This window comes from Saccopteryx bilineata, chromosome 11 (genome assembly GCF_036850765.1).
Source record: "Saccopteryx bilineata isolate mSacBil1 chromosome 11, mSacBil1_pri_phased_curated, whole genome shotgun sequence".
NCBI classification, from domain to species: domain Eukaryota; kingdom Metazoa; phylum Chordata; class Mammalia; order Chiroptera; family Emballonuridae; genus Saccopteryx; species Saccopteryx bilineata.
In genome coordinates this window covers 23,201,490-23,219,669 of record NC_089500.1, presented here as the reverse complement: position 1 = coordinate 23,219,669, position 18,180 = coordinate 23,201,490, and the positions used below count along the sequence as shown (strand labels likewise).

The 18,180-nt window shown below is 43.6% G+C and overlaps 1 protein-coding gene and 1 non-coding gene across 10 annotated transcripts; one reads left to right on the top strand and one right to left on the bottom strand.

Annotated features, from left to right (window-relative positions):
• The first annotated feature begins 22 nt into the window (after positions 1 to 22).
• Positions 23 to 11,525, top strand: HAUS1 (HAUS augmin like complex subunit 1). Of its 9 annotated transcripts, none has more exons than XM_066246304.1 (10): positions 31 to 45; positions 579 to 699; positions 1,545 to 1,863; positions 3,975 to 4,110; positions 5,830 to 5,964; positions 7,333 to 7,456; positions 8,848 to 8,913; positions 9,709 to 9,780; positions 10,015 to 10,062; positions 11,052 to 11,525. In XM_066246304.1, exons 3-10 carry the CDS (start codon positions 1,641 to 1,643, stop codon positions 11,112 to 11,114), a joined length of 867 nt encoding a protein of 288 aa, XP_066102401.1. In that variant the 5' UTR covers positions 31 to 45; positions 579 to 699; positions 1,545 to 1,640; the 3' UTR covers positions 11,115 to 11,525. The 9 variants fall into 9 exon arrangements, with proteins under 9 accessions (XP_066102399.1, XP_066102401.1, XP_066102397.1 ...); XM_066246300.1 differs by having other exon boundaries at positions 36 to 248; XM_066246303.1 differs by having other exon boundaries at positions 42 to 133.
• A 1,250-nt stretch (positions 11,526 to 12,775) lies between these two features.
• LOC136315845 (U1 spliceosomal RNA) lies at positions 12,776 to 12,941 on the bottom strand. The gene has a single exon (XR_010727624.1). It is a non-coding gene; the product is annotated as a U1 spliceosomal RNA (small nuclear RNA).
• Positions 12,942 to 18,180: the final 5,239 nt, after the last annotated feature.

The window sequence follows — 18,180 nt, the reverse complement described above, 5'->3', positions numbered from 1 at the left end:
GCCCCTCGCTTTCACCTCCGGACGTAAATCTGCCTTTTGGAGGAGGTGGGAGGTGGTTACTTCTTCTTTTAAGTATTATTTTTAGTTGTAAACTTCAAAATGAGTGATTAGACCTTTGCCAGCGTCAGCGCAGGTACTAGTTACATATTTACTTTGGTGTTTCGAGTCGACCTTGTGGCTGTCCGGGCGACCACGTGGGTAGTGGGACCAGCTACGGAGCAGTTCCCTGGCCGTATTCCTGCTACGAGGTGAGGTTGGTGTCACCCCGTCCCGGTGCGAGGTGATGCCACCCCGTCTCGGGGCGCTGCAGGCTTGACCGTGAGGCAAGTTGAGAGTGTCTGGTCCGAGGCTAAGCTGTTAAACAGTTATCCCCCGGGTTGTGTCGACCGCTGTGAGTCTTCTGCGAACAGGGATGATCCTCAGATCAGTGGGGCCGGAATACAGACCCTAAGAGTCTAAAATTTGGGGCTATCTGAACTTTGACTTGTACCCACTCCAATAGGCACTCAAGTGGGAGAATCGCAGATCTTTTGAGTCCTGTCTGCGAATTAAAGGAAATTGCTTTAACATTATAACAGGCACAAGGACTTCGAATAGAGTGGTCGCCGAGCCCAGTGAGAAGAATGGTTCGGAATCTGTGGCCTCACTCTAAATGACTAGGGCTCAAGTTTGCCTCGACCAGCAACTAGTTTCATGAGGGTAGGAATTCTGTTTTTTCATTTGCAGTAAAACGGATAAAAATAACTTATATACCTGCTCAGTAAGATTGCACTGAGTGACAGTGACAGTGCTCGCAGTTGGATCCTGTCAAACATTTTAAAAGTTTCCAGCACATTTAGCTCTTTGGTGGTGAACTGATGGATATGACCAAGGTTGCTGTGGCCCTGGCCAGTTGGCTTAATCAATTAGAGCGTGGTCCCCAAACACCAAGGTCGCATGTTCTACGCCGGGTCAGGGCACATACGGGAAGCACCAATAAATGCACGGGCAAGTGGACCAACAAAATGAATGTTTCTCTTTCCCTTTCCTTCCTCTCTCTGTCTCTAAAGTCAGTAAAAAGAGAGAGAGAGAGAGACTAAGGTTGCTGGCAGTTTATATTGCCAGGGTAAAATAAAAATTTTAAATTAATGCACTCAGTGTAGAATAAACACAAACATCTTCTATCCAAAAAACACGTTTCAGCTATTTATTTTAAGACAAACAACTTAGGTGAGAATTAAAATATAAGAGAGAAAATACAGCCTGGTTCTCAGCGACTCTGCTTCTCCTTCCGTAGATCAGTGGTCCCCAACCCCCGGGCCGCGGACCGGTACTGGTCCGTGGGCCATTTGGTACCGGTCCGCAGAGAAAGAATAAGTAACTTACATTATTTACGTTTTATTTATATTTAAGTCTGAACGATGTTTTATTTTTTTTAAATGACCAGATTCCCTGTTACATCCGTCTACAACTCACTCACTCTTGACAATTATATTTAAAAATACCACAGTTTTTACGCCGGTTGCATAATTTTATTTTGTGCATTTATCTGTCTCACCCCAAAGGCCGGTCCGTGAAAATATTTTCTGACATTAAACCGGCCCGTGGCCCAAAAAAGGTTGGGGACCACTGCCATAGATGACTGCAAGGAGGGGCTTGAAATGCTAGAGCCCTGGAGCAACCTGGAGTCCCAGGGAAAACTACAACTCCCAGAAATCCCGGCCTCACAGGGGGCTGGAACAACGGTGTGTGGGCGGGACCTTCAGAGCAAGCTGGGCAATTCTGGAGCGAGGAACTTTTCGAGAAGTGGCGGGAGCCCCAGCTATGGAAGCCCCAGCTTTGGAAGCCTCAGCTATGGAAGCGCTGGAGAAGAAAGAGGTGCAGGTAACGGGACACGAGCGGGCGTTTGCGGTCTCCTAGAACCGAAGACTTTGATACACCCGCCCCGCGGGCGGATCTGCTAGAGCGGCACTTTATTTACCTACCCTGCTGGCCCATCTTTTGTCTCGCCTTCATGTTTTGCGAGCCCCCCTCTGCTGGTACCGCCCTGGAAAGGGCCTCTTCCTTCCCCCAACTTTCCCAGCTTAGTCTTGGGCTTGAAGAGGATAAGGAGCCCCCTGTTAGAAAATCCCTCCCAGCAGACTGAGTAGGACTTAACTCAAACCCATCTGCCAGCCAAGCGTCGCCGTTGGCTGCTGCTTCCTACTAGACTTTTCACTCCTGACCTGCTTTCCCGTCCCGTATCCCAACTTTAGGAGCCTCTGTGGGGCTTATGTGTTGGGGACAACTCTTTTTTCACAGTTTACACATGTAATAATGCTTTAGCACTTGTACATTGACCTTTAAAGTTATTCGAGTGATGCAAGTTATTAGCCTATTGGCTGCTTTTGTAGCTTTGGGAAAGGATGGTTTGTTTTCTGGTAATTTTGTTGCTTGTGCTTTCTCACTTTTTATTTCCTGACATCTGGTATCTACTTAAAGACAAGTTAGAACCTGACCAGGCGGTGGTGCAGTGGATAGAGCGTCGAACTGGGATGTGGAGGATGCAGGTTCGAGACCCCGAGGTCCCCAGCTTGGGCGCAGGCTCATCTGGTTTGAGCAAAGCTCACCTGCTTGGACCCTGGCTCTAACAAGGGGTTACTCAGTCTGCTGAAGGCCCATGGTCAAGGCACATATGAGAAAGCAATCAGTGAACAATTAAGGTGTCACAACGAAAAACTAATAATTGATGGTTCTCATCTCTCTCTGTTCCTGTCTGTCCCTATCTATCCTTTTCTCTGACTCTCTCTGTCTCTGTTAAAAAAAAAAAAAAGAAATATAAAGACAAGTTAGAATGTGAAGTAAGTAGGATTGAGAGTATTCATACAAAGCATTTTATTTGCTTTGATCACTTTTTAAGAAAATTGTATTGATTGATTGATTTGAAAGAGAGAAAAAACATTGATTTGTTGCTCATCCATCCATGCATTCATTGTGCCCTGACCCAGGGATGGAACCTGCAACCTTGGCATATAAGGAGGACGCTCCAACCAACTGAGCTACCTGGCCAGAGTTGATCACTTCTTCGTAGTATTTACTTTGTGTCATCACAATAAATAAGATATAACATTTGTCATCCTTGTAATGGTTAGGTTGCTGTATGGTTGAAAAAGATATTTGGAGATCATCCCATTCCACAATATGAGGTGAATCCACGGACCACAGAGATTTTATATCAGCTTTCAGAACGCAACAGGGTCCGGGACAGGGATGTCCACTTGGTAGTCGAAGACTTGAAACAGAAAGCAAGTGAATATGAATCAGAAGGTGAGATTAATCCCAGGGTTGGGAATGAGATCATTACTAGAGGTAACCAAATTTTATAACACTGAAGTGTACAAGATTACTTTAGAGTAGACTACTTTTTAGGTTTGGTTCTTCATTTTACCCAGATTTGTGTTCCATTCTGTTGTAGTAACTTAAAGCATAAATTTCATTATAGCATATATTTTATTTGTGCTCTGATAGCAAAACAGGAAGTCTATAGGTGGTTGATTAGATAAATAAAACATAGTAAATCCATCCAATGGAATATTATTTAGCTATAAAAAGGAGTGAAGACTGATACATGATACAGCATGGATGAACCCTGAACTCATAATGCTAAGTAAGAGAAGCCAGTTACAAAGGATCACATATTATACAATATTCCATTTATATGAAATGTCCATAATAGACAAATGAATAGAGACAAAATATATATTGTTGGTTGCTAAGGCTTCATGGGTTGGGGAATTAGAAAATGATTACTAAGGAATTTGGGGGTTCTTTCTGGGGTGATGAAAAAGTTCTGAAATTGATTGTATTGATGGATGCACCACTCTGAATGTACTAAAAGCTGTTGAATTATATATACTTCAGGTGAGTGAATTGTATGACAAGTAAGAGATTTCAGCTAAACTGTTAAAAAAAATTAAACAAACATCTTAGTCACCATGGAACTCATATCTTTTCAGCCAAGCATCTTCAAGACCTTCTCATGGAGAGTGTGAATTTTTCCCCTGCCAACCTCTCTAGCACTGGTTCTAGATATCTGAATGCTTTGGTTGACAGTGCACTGGCCCTTGAAACAAAGGATACCTCACTAGCGAGGTAATTTTTGTGAGTTTTTTTTTAATGTGTTCATTTATTTATTTATTTAAGAGGAATAGGAACGGGAAGAGAGAGAGAGGAAGAAATATTGATTTGTTGTTCCACTTATTTATGCATTCAGTGGTTTGTTTTGTATTTGCCCCAACCAGGGATCATACCTGCAACCTTGGTGTATAGAGATGATGCTCGAACCAACTGAGCTACCTGGCCAGAGCCTGTTACAGTTTTAATTTCTGCAATCATATATGCTATAAGGTCTTGCCCTAAAGACTTTTTGGCCTGACCAGGTGGTGGCGCAGTGGATAGAGCGTTGGACTGGGATGTTGAAGGACCCAGGTTCGAGACCCCGAGGTCACCAGCTTGAGCATGGGCTCATCTGGCTTGAGCAAAAACTCACCAGCTTGGACCCAGTGTCGCTGACTCCAGCAAGGGGTTACTCAGTCTGCTGAAGGCCCACAGTCAAGGCACATATGAGAAAGCAATCAATGAACAACTAAGAAGTTGCAATACGCAACGAAAAACTAATGATTGATGCTTCTCATCTGTCTCCATTCCTGTCTGTCTATCCCTGTGACTCTCTGTCTCTGTAAAAAAAAAAAAAAAAAGGCTTTTTGTTCCTCGGTTTAATTCTATGTAGGAAATTAACAATGAATGCCAAAAACACTGAATTTAATTAACCCTCATTATTGCTAGTGAGTATGTACAATTCAGATAAACTTGGTTAAATTTTAGTGTTTTCTTCTAGGATTAAGTTTGTGAAGCTTGATTCTTATGTATATTTGGAAGGGTATTAGGTATCACTTACACTGTTTCTTATAAATATACAATAAGAAAAGCAATAGGCTAAATTATCTGGTTGAGCATAGTGAATTCTGTTTATATTCCTACCCTATTGGGTAGAGTAGGTTAAGAACTTTTATTCTTTGTTATAGGAATTTCACCTGGATAATATAACATTATCCTTGCAACAATCCGAAGAGGAAACTGAAGTTCAGGAGAGGTGTTAAGTAACTTCACTGAGCTAGTAAATGGCAAAGTTGACATTCAAACCCTGTCTGACTCCAAAGTCCATGTGACTTTCACTGTTGATCACATCCTAGCTAGGACAACTACTATAACTTATAGAAAACTGTACAACTATTCTACTTCATTGCCAATATAAGAAATTGGAATTTATATACATGCTCAAGAGTAGTATTTCGAGAATAAGAACATGAACATTGTGTGGCAGCAGACATCTAGACTTAAGTCAATCCAGCAGAAAGTAACTACTGGTTGTATGACATATATAGAGAGAGCAGTGGGAAAGCAGAGATGACTAGGATAGTGATGGCAATGAAGGACAGTCTCTGCTCATGGTCAAATAAGGGAGGTGGACACGTAAAACCAAAACACAGCGTGTCAGTGTGTGACACTGTACCTTAACAGGAATGTACGAGCTATAGCTAGGGCACAGAGAAAGGGGGAGTGAATTCCAGGATGGAAGTAAATTCTATTTGCGTTTTGAAGGACAAATGGGAATTTGCCAGCCAAAAAAGGGCTTTCCAGGCCCTGGGAACAGCATGTACAAAATACAGAGAGGTGTGAAACAGCATGGTTATGGAAAAATCTACACAGAGATAAAATCGTTGTAAAAATTATTATTTTTACAAATATTGGAATATTATTGTCCTTGATTTCCATTTATGTGACCAGATCTTTTTTTCTTTTCTTTTTTAGTTTTCTCCCTGCAGTGAATGATTTGACCTCTGATCTTTTTCGTACCAAATGCAAAAATGAAGAAATCAAGCTTGAATTGGCAAAACTTGAAGAAAATTTAACTACAAGTTTAGTATTAGAAAAATGTCTACAAGAGTGAGTAATTGAGTTGGAAGTGGTGACAATTTTTATTAAAAGGCAGTAATTGGACTTTATTATATTTAGTTTTTAAATCAATAGATACGATTTAAAACAATACACTAAGAAGTGAGGGAGGTCCATAAAATGTTAAAGTAGAAATGACGGGTCATTTTCTTACCTTTTGTCTTTTTCTTTTACAAATAACTTGGGTTTTATAATTTTCAAAATGTATGTGAATTTTTTACTTACAAACTATAGTGCAACTTGCCTGACCTGTGGTGGTGCAGTGGATAACGCGTCGACCTGGAAATGCTGAGGTTGCCGGTTCGAAACCCTGGGCTTGCCTGGTCAAGGCACATATGGGAGTTGATGCTTCCCAGCTCCTCCCCCTTCTATCTCTCTGTCTCTCTGTCTCTGTCTCTCTCTCTCCTCTCTAAAAATGAATAAAAAAATTGTTTAAAAAAAACCTATAGTGCAGGCCCTGGCCGGTTGGCTCAGCGGTAGAGCGTAGGCCTGGCGTGTGGAGGACCCGGGTTCGATTCCCGGCAAGGGCACACAGGAGAAGCGCCCATTTGCTTCTCCACCCCCACCCCCTCCTTCCTCTCTGTCTCTTTCTTCCCCCTCCCGCAGCCAAGGCTCTATTGGATCAAAGATGGCCCGGTTGCTGGGGATGGCTCCTTGGCCTCTGCCCCAGGTGCTAGAGTGGCTCTGGTCGCGGCAGAGCGCTGCCCCGGAGGGGCAGAGCATCGCCCCCTGGTGGGCAGAGCGTGGCCCCTGGTGGGCGTGCCGGGTGGATTCCGGTCGGGCGCATGCGGGAGTCTGTCTGTCTCTCCCAGTTTCCAGCTTTGGAAAAAATACAAAAAAACAAAAAAAACAAAACAAAACTATAGTGCAACTTAAAGTACATTATATTTCATTGCTTTTTTTTTTACTAGTGCTCTGCTATCTCTTTTGTTTGTTTGCTATCTCTCTTGATTTCCTGGACCTTTCTATAAATATTGACTGGGCATATGCGAAGCATTGTGTCACATCACATTTAGGAGAGACGCCTTTTGGGACATCCATAATTCAAATTGGCTTTAGGGCACAGTATATTAAGTCACTTTTTTGAGCAGATTTACTTTATCCAAAGATAATTGGCATAATTAATCTTAAAATTATTTCATATTTCTTGATAAAAGTCCCAAATGGCAACATGGAGGGGAGGAGGATGTGGAAGAATGCCCTTTAGTCTGGGGTATAAAATTTATGGTAGAAAAGCCAGCAGGTATGTTATCTACTCTTGTCTAATCCAGAGTTGAATCCAAAAAGTAATAGAGTTTTTCTTTTTTAATAGTGATTTCACTGAGGAAAAGAAAATGTTTTCAATTTTACTTTTTAAAGGGATCTCAAGAAAGCAGAGTTGCATTTGTCTACAGAAAGAGCCAAAGCTGACCATCGTCTTCAGAACATGGACTTCCTAAAAGCGAAGTCAGAGGAGTTCAGACTTGGAATCAGAGCTGCCGAGGTATTTACGAAGGACTGAATAATGTTAGATCTCTTCATACGTCTTCTTGGCCCTCATCCTCATAGCTAGGCAGTGTCAGTATTCCCTTTTTACAGACGGGCACTGCAGAGAAGATAGGTAACTTGCCCAAGGTGACATAGCTACTTAGCAGTGGATCCAGATTCAAATGCAGACAGCCAGGCCCCAAAATTCGGTATCTTTTTTTTTTTTTTTTTTTTTTTTTAAGCAAGAGAGAGAGAGACAAACACAGACAAGGGAGAGAGATGGAAAGCATCAACTGGTAGTTGTTGTAACACCTTAGTTGTTCATTGATTGCTCCTCATATGTGCCTTGATGGGAACAGGGAGGCTCTAAATGAGCCAGTGACCCCTTGCTCAAGCCAGCAACCTTGAGATTTAAGCCAGCTACCTTTGGACTCAAGCCAGTAAATATGGAGTCATGTCTATGATCCCATGCTCAAGCTGGCGACCTCGGGGTTTCAAACCTGGATCCTCAGCGTTCCAGGTCGTTGCTGTATCCACTTGCCACCACCTGATCAGGTCCGAAGCTCAGAATCTTAAGAAGCTCTGCACCCATCTTACCACACATCTGTGGCTGTGGAAATGATAGACATGTAACATTAAAGTGTTCAGATGCATGGATTGTTTTTCTACTGTCATTTATAGCTTCTCTTTACAGCAGGGGTCCCCAAACTACGGCCTGTGGGCCGCATGCAGCCCCCTGAGGCCATTTATCCGGCCCCCCCGCTGCACTTCTGGAAGGGGCACCTCTTTCATTGGTGGTCAGTGAGAGGAGCATAGTTCCCATTGAAATACTGGTCAGTTTGTTGATTAAAATTTACTTGTTATTTATTTTAAATATTGTATTTGTTCCCGTTTTGTTTTTTTACTTTAAAATAAGATATGTGCAGTGTGCATAGGGATTTGTTCATAGTTTTTTTTATAGTCTGGCCCTCTAACGGTCTGAGGGACAGTGAACTGGCCCCCTGTGTAAAAAGTTTGGGGACCCCTGCTTTACAGGGTTATAGACTAAAGATATTTAGTGATGATCACTTTAGAAGTAAATTTTGTGTGTGTGTGTGACAGATAGGGACAGGCAGGCAGGAAAGGACAGAGATGAGAAGCATCAATTCTTCATTGTGGCACCTTAGCTGTCCATTGATTGCTTTCTCATATGTGCTTTGACTGGGGGGCTACAGCAGAGTGAGTGACCCCTTTCTCAAGCCAGCGACCTTGGTCTACAAGTCAGCGACCCCGCGCTCAAGCTGGTGACCTCGGAGTTTCGAACCTGGGTCCTCTGCAACCCAGTTTGACTCTCGATCCACTGTGCCACTGCCTGGTTAGGCTGAAAATAATTTTCTTAACTGAATTCCCCTTTATTTGTAATTGTAGGAGAAGCTTTCAGCCAGAGGCATGGATGCTTCTCTGTCTCATCAGTCACTAGTAGCTCTTTCAGAGGTGAGCTTATTTTAACTCAGTTTAACTTTCTTTAAAATCTTAGCGTACAATCTGCTTTTTCATTTTTTTCTTTTTATAGAGCTCTTATCACCATTGACCTGTTTTCTCTACCTCTGTACTTTATGTTCACTAGTATTCATATTTTTATTCTTTGTTTAGCTCTATACATCCTCACATTTGTTTGGTTTTCTTTATCTGTTCTACGTAGAAGCTCTTTGCTGGAGTCAGTTATACATTATTGATTTATTTATTAAACAAACTTCTTGGGGGACTATGTGCATCTAGGTCTTCCTCCTCCTCTTTCAGAGTACAGTAAACATGCAGGTCCCAAAACTCCTGTAGAAAGCAATTCTGGGTTTTTAGATAGTGTAAGGATTTAATCTGTTTTGTTGGGAAGAGGGAGTAATAGGGGCTTTGTTTTATTTTAATACTCTTAAGACTTTTTTTGTACTTTGAATTGTCAACTTGAGGTTCCAAAAATCAAAAAGATGTATTTGAGATTCTAATTGTTCCCTTATCTTTCAATTCCTCTTCCTCAATTATTTTGGGTTCCTGGACAGCATACTTAAATTCTATTTTGGTAAATGGGAATATAACTTTCCTATTTTAAGCATCTTATAAGGACTGTTTCCACTGAAAGCAAATTTGTCTGTTTATCTTTGAAGCTCTTTATTTGATCCGTTACTTAAAATATCCTAATTAACGCTTTCCTGTGTTTTATCCCAGAAACGGGCAGTATTTAGTTGCATTGTGAATAGCCCTGTTACTCTGTGACTGTGTTCTTTTCATCCCCAGAAACTGGCAGAACTGAAACAACAGACTGTACCTTTGAAGAAGAAGTTGGAGTCCTATTTAGATTTAATGCCGGTAATTATTTCCATGAATTAAAAACAGAAGTTATCTTTTTTTAATGCCTTCCCTAAAGGCACTAAATGATTATGAAAATAGTGAGCCCATGTTTAAGGATTTAAAGTTCAAGCTGAATTTCAATAGGTATAATCTCTATGAGATTTTTGACTTTTGAAAAGGATCATTGCTTTTGTTCCTTTGAGTCCTAATTGAGATAATGTAACCATTCCTTGTTTTGTTTTTCTTTAAAAGAGTCCATCTCTTGCTCTGGTGAAAATTGAAGAAGCAAAGCGAGAATTAGTAAGTTCCATTTTTTCCTTCAGCTTTTAAAAAAGAAATAAAATAAATGCTGATATAGCTAAAGCTCCCTTCATCCTTCTTTCTTCCCCCTCAAAGCTAAACCCCAGTCTTGAAGTCACTGTATCATTCTCATGCATCTTTTAATACTTTTGGTGCATATATATATATATATATATATATATCATTAATAAATGCAGAGTGGTCTTTTAAATTTTTGCTTAGATTTTCTTGGGTGGAAAGGGTGTGAGTGTGAGAAATAGAATATTCTAAGCAAAAGGAATTGGCCAATGCACAAGTGCCAAAAATGGGGTATTTTTCCAAGCTTTGGCAAGTTAATGGGGTCCAGCTGCCTAGGAGTAGTCAATGGAAGACAGGACTAAAGAAGGGCAGTTGGTTTATGATGTAAAGGGCCTTGAATATAGAGAGGGTAGAGTTTGTAGGGGACCACTGAAAGTTGCTGTGTGTTTCCTTGTTCTTTAAGCCAAAGGGAAATGTGATCAAAACTATGTTTTTTGCTCAGACCAGTTATTTAGGAAGATGACTCTGGAATTAACTATAGGGTGGATTGAAGGAGGGGGAAAGAAAACTGCAGGAACCACTTGGCCTATTTAGGCCTGATGAGAAGTAACGAGAACAGTGGCTGTGAGAATAGAGAAGAGGTGATGTGAGAGATATTAGGGAAGTATATTGTTTAAGTGAAGGTCAGAAAAATCTCTTCATGTATCATTATACTAATTTATCTCCCTAAAGGGGTTTCCCACTCTTTAGCTGTTTATTAGAATCAAAATTCTGAAAACTTTTGGGGTGGGCAAGGGGGGAGATGTAAAAGCAAGGGAATGTCTAAAAACATTTAATATTTATATTTTTTTTAAATTTCTGTTTTAATGTTTTCTTTTTTGTTTTTTTTTTATTTTAAATAACATTAGAAGCTAGAACATCCGTTTTATGTCCTTCTTCATAGAATTTCAACTGTTCCTTTTTTCCCTTAGGATACCCTTGAAGCTGAACTCACAAAGAAAGTAGACATGATGGAACTGACCAGAGCCAAGTAAACTTTGTCTACCTGAACAAACTAAATCGGACGTTGAAGACTTCTTCCTCTTGACATCCCATGATAATTTAATTTCTATGTTTTTAGATGAGATAATGTCAGTCACTATTGATAGGATAGGGGTTTATGTTGTGTATTGCATTTTTGTACCCCAATACATAGTTTTTCATTTAAAGTATTGGTTTTCGGCCCTGGCTGGTTGGCTCAGCAGTAGAACTGGCGTGTGGAATGGGTTCAGTTCCCGGCCAGGCCACACAGGAGAAGCGCCCATCTGCTTCTCCACCCTTCCCCCTCTCCTTTCTCTCTATCTCTCTCTTCCCGTCTGCAGCCAAGGCTCCATTGGAGCAAAGTTGACCTGGGTGCGGAGGATGGCTCCATGGCCTCCACCTCAGGCGCTAGAATGTCTCCAGTTGCAGCAGAGCAAAATCCCAGATGGGCCGAGAGTATCACCCCCTGGTGGGCTTGCCTGGCAAATCCCAGTCAGGTGCATGCAGGAGTCTGCCCCCCCTCCCCCCCCTCCCACCCCCGGCTTCTCACTTCGGAAAAATACCAAAAAAATAAATAAGTAATAAATGTTGGTTTTCTGTGTTGGTGTTTTGGTGTCCTTCCGTAGTTCTGTTAGGTGAATGTTGCGGCAGCTGCTCCGTAGGCACTCACTGGGTCAGGTAAGTGAAAGATTCTGTAGCTCCAGTTGTGTTCCTCCCACTCTTCCTTCTCCAGGGGTTTGTTTTCTAATCAGCTCACCTCCAAATGTTAACACATGCAGCAATTTAGTTTATGAAAAAGATGGCTTTTTTTTTTTTTTTTAATTTTTTACAAACCCTTGTGTCGAGGGCTGGCTTTCAATAGATCACAGCGAGGGAGCTGCTCTGCTATGTATGAAACCCCGACCCAGAAGCAGGTCGTCTAGGAATGGTTTAGCACCAGGTTCCCCAGAAACGTGCGTTGCGTGGAGGGTAAGGGGGCGGCCCCCTTTCTGGCCACGCCCCATTGTCCAGGATGAGGGGCTCTCCGCACCGACGTCCCCACGTGGCAGGACACGCTGCACCATGCGGGGGTGAGCACGCGGCCTGCCTACAGCGGGACCAGCTATCCGAGGCGCTGCCCTGTCGTTCCGCCTGGGCGGGATTCTGACATAGAGGCGTTCAGTCATAATCCCACAGAAAAAGATGGCTTTTAAAATCAGTAGTAGAGCCTGACCAGGCAGAGTGGATAGAGCATTGGACTGGGATGCGTACAACCCAGGTTTGAAACTCTGAGGTCGCCGGCTTGAGCGCAGGCTCATCCAGCTTGAGCGCAGGCTCATCCAGCTTGAGCATGGGCTCACCAGCTTGAGTGCAGGGTCGCTGTCTTGAGCGTGGGATCATAGACATGACCCCATAGTCACTTGCTTGAGCCCAAAGGTGACTGGCTTGAAGTCCAAGGTCGCTGGCTTGAGCCCAAAGTCACTGGCTTAAGCAAGGGGTCACTCGATCTGCTGTAGCCCCCTGGTCGAGGCACATATGAGAAAGCAATGAACAACTAAGGTGTCACAATGAAGAATTGATGCTTCTTATCTCTGTTTGTCCCTGGTTGTCCCTATCTCCATCTCTGTAAAAAATAAGTACAAAAAAATCATGGAGGAGTTTTATTTTATTTATTTTATTTATTTTTATTTTCTAAGAAAAATTTCTCGCGCGAACACAGTCCCCCACTACCACAAATTGTGCAGTCAAGTTCCCACATTTGGGGAAATCACAGGGGTCAGCACATCCGGAGTGCAATGGATAAGCCTCGCCCTGGGAAAACCACATTTGTGATCATGGTATCTCCCCTGCCAGGTAAGTCATGGAGGAGTTTTAATGATTGATTTTTAAATAATCACAGAGTCAGAAATATACAACAAAAATCCAGGAACCATAAATGAAATGATTGAAATGTTGAAAATTTTGAAATATTAAAAATTCCTGCATGGCAGGATCTTTCATGGATATGATGAATGTGGTACTAGGAAGAAGGAAGAGAACTTTTTCACTGTACCTTTTTGTATTTTAAAAAATTTTAGGCCCTGGCCGGTTGGCTCAGTGGTAGAGCGTTGGCCTGGCATGCAGGAGTCCTGGGTTCGATTCCCGGCCAGGGCACACAGGAGAAGCGCCCATCTGCTTCTTCACCCCTCCCCCTCTCCTTCCTCTCTGTCTCTTCCCCTCCCACAGCCAAGGCTCCATTGGAGCAAGGTTGGCCCGGGCGCTGAGGATGGCTCCATGGCCTCTGCCTAAGGTGCTAGAATGGCTCTGGTTGCAGCAGAGCAACACCCCAGATGGGCAGAGCATCACCCCCTGGTGGGCATGCTGGGTGGATCCTGGTCGGGTGCATGTAGGAGTCTGTCTGACTGCCTTCCCGTTTCCAACTTCAGAAAAATACAAAAAAAAAAAAAATTATATCATGCCTGACCAGGCAGTGGCGTGGTGGATAGAGCATTGGACTGGGATGCAGAGGACCCAGGTTCGAGACCCCAAGGTTGCCAGCTTGAGCACGGGCTCATCTGATTTGAGCAAGGCTCACCAGCTTAAGCCCAAGGCCGCTGGCTCAAGCAAGGGATCACTAGGTCTGCTGTAGCCCCCTCCCCCCAGTCAAGGCACATATGAGAAATCAATCAATGAACAACTAAGGAGCTGTAATGAAGAATTGAATTGATGGTTCTTACCTGCATTCTGGTCTGTCTGTCCCTATCTGTCCCTCCCTCTGACTTTCTCTGTCTCTGCCACAAAAAAAAAAAAAAAAAAAAAAAAAAAAAAAAAAAAAAAAAAAAAAAAAAAAATTATATTGTGATTAAGAAGCAATCAGTTTTTTTAAAATTACCTAAATGAACTTAAAATTTCTCTTCCTCTCCACAAATATACAAATTACAAAAAAAGTAAAATGTGTATTTTACTTTTTGAAACTGTCCACATTCTTGAGCCATTTTGGTATTGTGGTTTGGCTTTTCTTTTTTTTTTTTTTTTTTCATTTTTCTGAAGCTGGAAACAGGGAGAGACAGTCAGACAGACTCCCGCATGCGCCCGACCGGGATCCACCCGGCACGCCCACCAGGGGCGACGCTCTGCCCACCAGGGGGCGATGCTCTGCCCCTCTGGGGGGGGGGGGTCGCTCTGCCGCGACCAGAGCCACTCTAGCGCCTGGGGCAGAGGCCAAGGAGCCATCCCCAGCGCCCGGGCCATCTCTGCTCCAATGGAGCCTTGGCTGCGGAAGGGGAAGAGAGAGACAGAGAGGAAAGCGCGGCGGAGGGGTGGAGAAGCAAATGGGCGCTTCTCCTGTGTGCCCTGGCCGGAATCGAACCCGGGTCCTCCGAACGCTAGGCCTACGCTCTACCGCTGAGCCAACCGGCCAGGGCCGGTTTGGCTTTTCTTAATTGACAGGAGCTCCTTGTATATTAGCTAAATTAATCTTTTGTGATTTGACTTGTAAATCTTTTTTCAAGTTTGTCACTTAAAGTCTTTTGACTTAATTGTAGGGCTTTAGATAAGGCAGCCTGGTAGATTGATTGTGGAAATGACCACAATAACTCCCTCACCCCTTTGCACCCACCCTTTTTATATTGACTACGCCCCTTGACCATGGAGTCTCTGTCTCCAGCTCTTACACCTGGCGTGGCGCTCTAGTTTGTTTTGGTCCATGATACAATAGCAAATGGGACAAAAGCCCAGAATTAAAACCTGCTTGTGCGTTGGAAATTGCCTCTCTTACTGCTTTGGAATGTTGAGGCAATTCCGTAGGGAAATTGCCGTAGGGATTTCTATTAGAAAAACCGTAGGGAAATCTATTAGAAGATGAAAAATGTGTGGAGCACAGACGAGTAATCCCAGCTGAACCTGCCCCCATCCTAAGACCAAACAGGCTGCCTACTGCCAGATGTGCAAAGGAGGCCTTCTTAGACTGTCCATCCCCAGATGTGCAAAGGAGGCCTTCTTAGACTGTCCATCCCCAGATGAGTCATCAGCAAACTTCAGGGATAAATCCAGCACAGGCCAAAAGCCCACAGAGTCAAACAGTCGAATTAAAAAAAAAAACAATTGTTCTTTGAAGCTTATTTCAAGTTTTGGGCTGCCTGTTATCTGCAGTAGCTAATTGATTAAAGTGGTTTTTTGTTGTTGTTTTTTTTTGCATTTTTCTGAAGCTGGAAACAGGGAGAGACAGTCAGACAGACTCCCGCATGCGCCCGACCAGGATCCACCCAGCGCGACGCTCTGCCCACCAGGGGGCGATGCTCTGCCCATCCTGGGCGTCGCCATGTTGCGCCCATCCTGGGCGTCGCCATGTTGCGACCAGAGCCACTCTAGCACCTGGGGCAGAGGCCAAGGAGCCATCCCCAGCGCCCGGGCCATCTTTGCTCCAATGGAGCCTTGGCTGCGGGAGGGGAAGAGAGAGACAGAGAGGAAGACGCGGCGGAGGGTTGGAGAAGCAAATGGGCACTTCTCCTATGTGCCCTGGTCGGGAATTGAACCCGGGTCCTCCGCACGCTAGGCCGACGCTCTACCGCTGAGCCAACCGGCCAGGGCGATTAAAGTGGTTTTTAAAATTCGCCTGACCTGTGGTGGTGCAGTGGATGGAGCGTCAACCTGGAACTCTTGAGGTCTCCGGTTCGAAACCCTGGTTTTCCTGGTCAGGGCACATATGGGAGTTGATGCTTTCTGCTCCTCCTCCCCTTCTCTCTCTCTCCTCTCTAAAATGAATAAATAAAATCATTAAAAAAAAATAAAGTGGTTTTTAATGTTTTGGGGTTTTTTTTTTGTATTTTTCTGAAGTTGGAAACGGGGAGGCAGTCAGACAGACTCCCGCATGCGCCCGACCGGGATCCACCCTGCACGCCCACCAGGGGGTGATGCTCTGCCCATCTGGGGCTTCGTTCTGTTGCAACCAGAGCCATTCTAGCGCCTGAGGCTGAGGTCACAGAGCCATCCTCAGCGCCTGGGCCAACTTTGCTCCAATGGAGCCTTGGCTGCAGGAAGGGAAGAGAGAGACAGAGAGGAAGGAGAGGGGGAGGAGTGGAGAAGCAGATGGGCACTTCTCCTGTGTGCCCTGGCCAGGAATCAAACCCGGGACTCCTGCATGCCAGGCCGACGCTCTACCACTGAGCCAACCGGCCAGGGACAAAAATAAAGTGGTTTTTGAGATTAATGTTCAGCCCTGGCCAGGCAGCTCAGTTGGTTAGAGCATCATCCCAATATGCCAAGGTTGTGGGTTCAGTCCCCAGTAAGGGCACATATAAGAATCAACCAATGAATGTAAAAATAAATGGGACAACAAATCAATGTTTCTCTCAAATCAATAAACTTAAAATTTTTTTAATAATGTTCAAATAAAGAAGTAATAAATGTACAAAAAAAGAATTATAAACCTGGGGCCAGCATAATTTTATAAAACTGGTTATATTAAATATGTGAGAAGGTGTTTTAGTGAAAAGACAAAGATTGTAAGAACTATGTTTTTAGAAAACTTCCAGTTATATGCTGTATGTGAGAGAAATATCTTAAAAGCAAGGAAAGGTAGATCTGCAGTCATAGTGGATAGATCTTATACTTCTCTCAGTAACTGATAGAACAGGTGGAAAATAATCAGCAAGGATACAGAATAAACAACACAACACACTTGATCTAACGGTGTGTAAAGAATCCTATACCAAAGTGCCACAGGATGCATGTTCTTTTCAAATGCATTCAGAACATTTACAAAACTTGTCCCATAGGGGGCAGTAAAGGAAATCTCAGCCACTACGAAAGGACTGAAATCGTGCATAGCAGGTTCTCTCACCACAATGCAATTAGATAAAAATAAATAATTGAAAATGTGTGTGTTCAGAATTTAAGAAATACATTATAAATAACCTATGAATCAAATTATAGTATGAATTAAAAATATTTAGAACTGAACAATAATGAAAATTCTATGTATTAAACTTGTAGATTTTTGCTTTCAGCCATGATGGAGTCAGTGATCAGATTGACTGTCTTGCTTTAAACAAAAACAAAAAATAGGTAACTACAGGCTTCAGACATTGAATAACAAAGAAGCACAGGAAATTAATTCATAAGAGAACAGAAACAATGAGTATGACCTATACTTTTAGATAATATTTTATCGATGTTAGATTTCCTGAATTTGATCATTTCGCTGGGATTATTTGAGGCCTATGATTGCCAATCTTGCTCCCTGAGAGGGTTTCTAGCCCATAGCTCAGGGAGGAAGAAGTCAAGCAGCCTGGCAGTCTTATCTAGTTGAGGAGAAAGAAATGAGAATTTGAGGAAAGGGAAGTAAAATTTGAGAGACAAAACCTGAAGTGCTCTGGAGATTTGCAGAGGTGTTTTCTCAAGTCTGGCTGAACTAACGATTTGCGTATACACGTGAGACCACCTGAAGCCAGTGAAAGAACCACTGGAAAATAGGCAGGCAAAGGGCTGGGACTATTGCACGTTCCCAGGAGCCACAGTGACCCACTTTCTATGACAGAACACTGACTAGGGTTTTCAGAAGGATATTCGCCTCAGTAGCAGTGCCAGTGGGCGTGACTGTTGTGTTCCAATAAAGTTTATTACACAAACAAAATGGCAAGTCAGATTTGGCTCCCAGGCAGCAGTTTGCCAACTCCTGTCCCACAATAATAGCCACAAAACTAAAAGTAGGATAGCTAATAAGCCAATAGTGGCCCTGGCCAGTTTGCTCAGTGGTAGAGCGTCGGCCTGGTGTGCAGGAGTCCCGGGTTCGATTCCTGGCCAGGGCACACAGGAGAAGTGCCCATCTGCTTCTCCACCCCTCCACCTCTCCTTCCTCTCTGTCTCTCTCTTCCCCTCCTGCAGCAAGGCTCCATTGGAGCAAAGATGGCCCAGGCGCTGGGGATGGCTCCTTGGCCTCTGCCCCAGGCGCTGGAGTGGCTCTGGTCGCAACAGAGCGATGCCCCGGAGGGGCAGAGCATCGCCCCCTGGTGGGCAGAGCGTCGCCCCCTGGTGGGCGTGCCGGGTGGATCCCAGTCGGGCGCATGCGGGAGTCTGTCTGACTGTCTCCCCATTTCTAACTTCAGAAAAATACAAAAACAA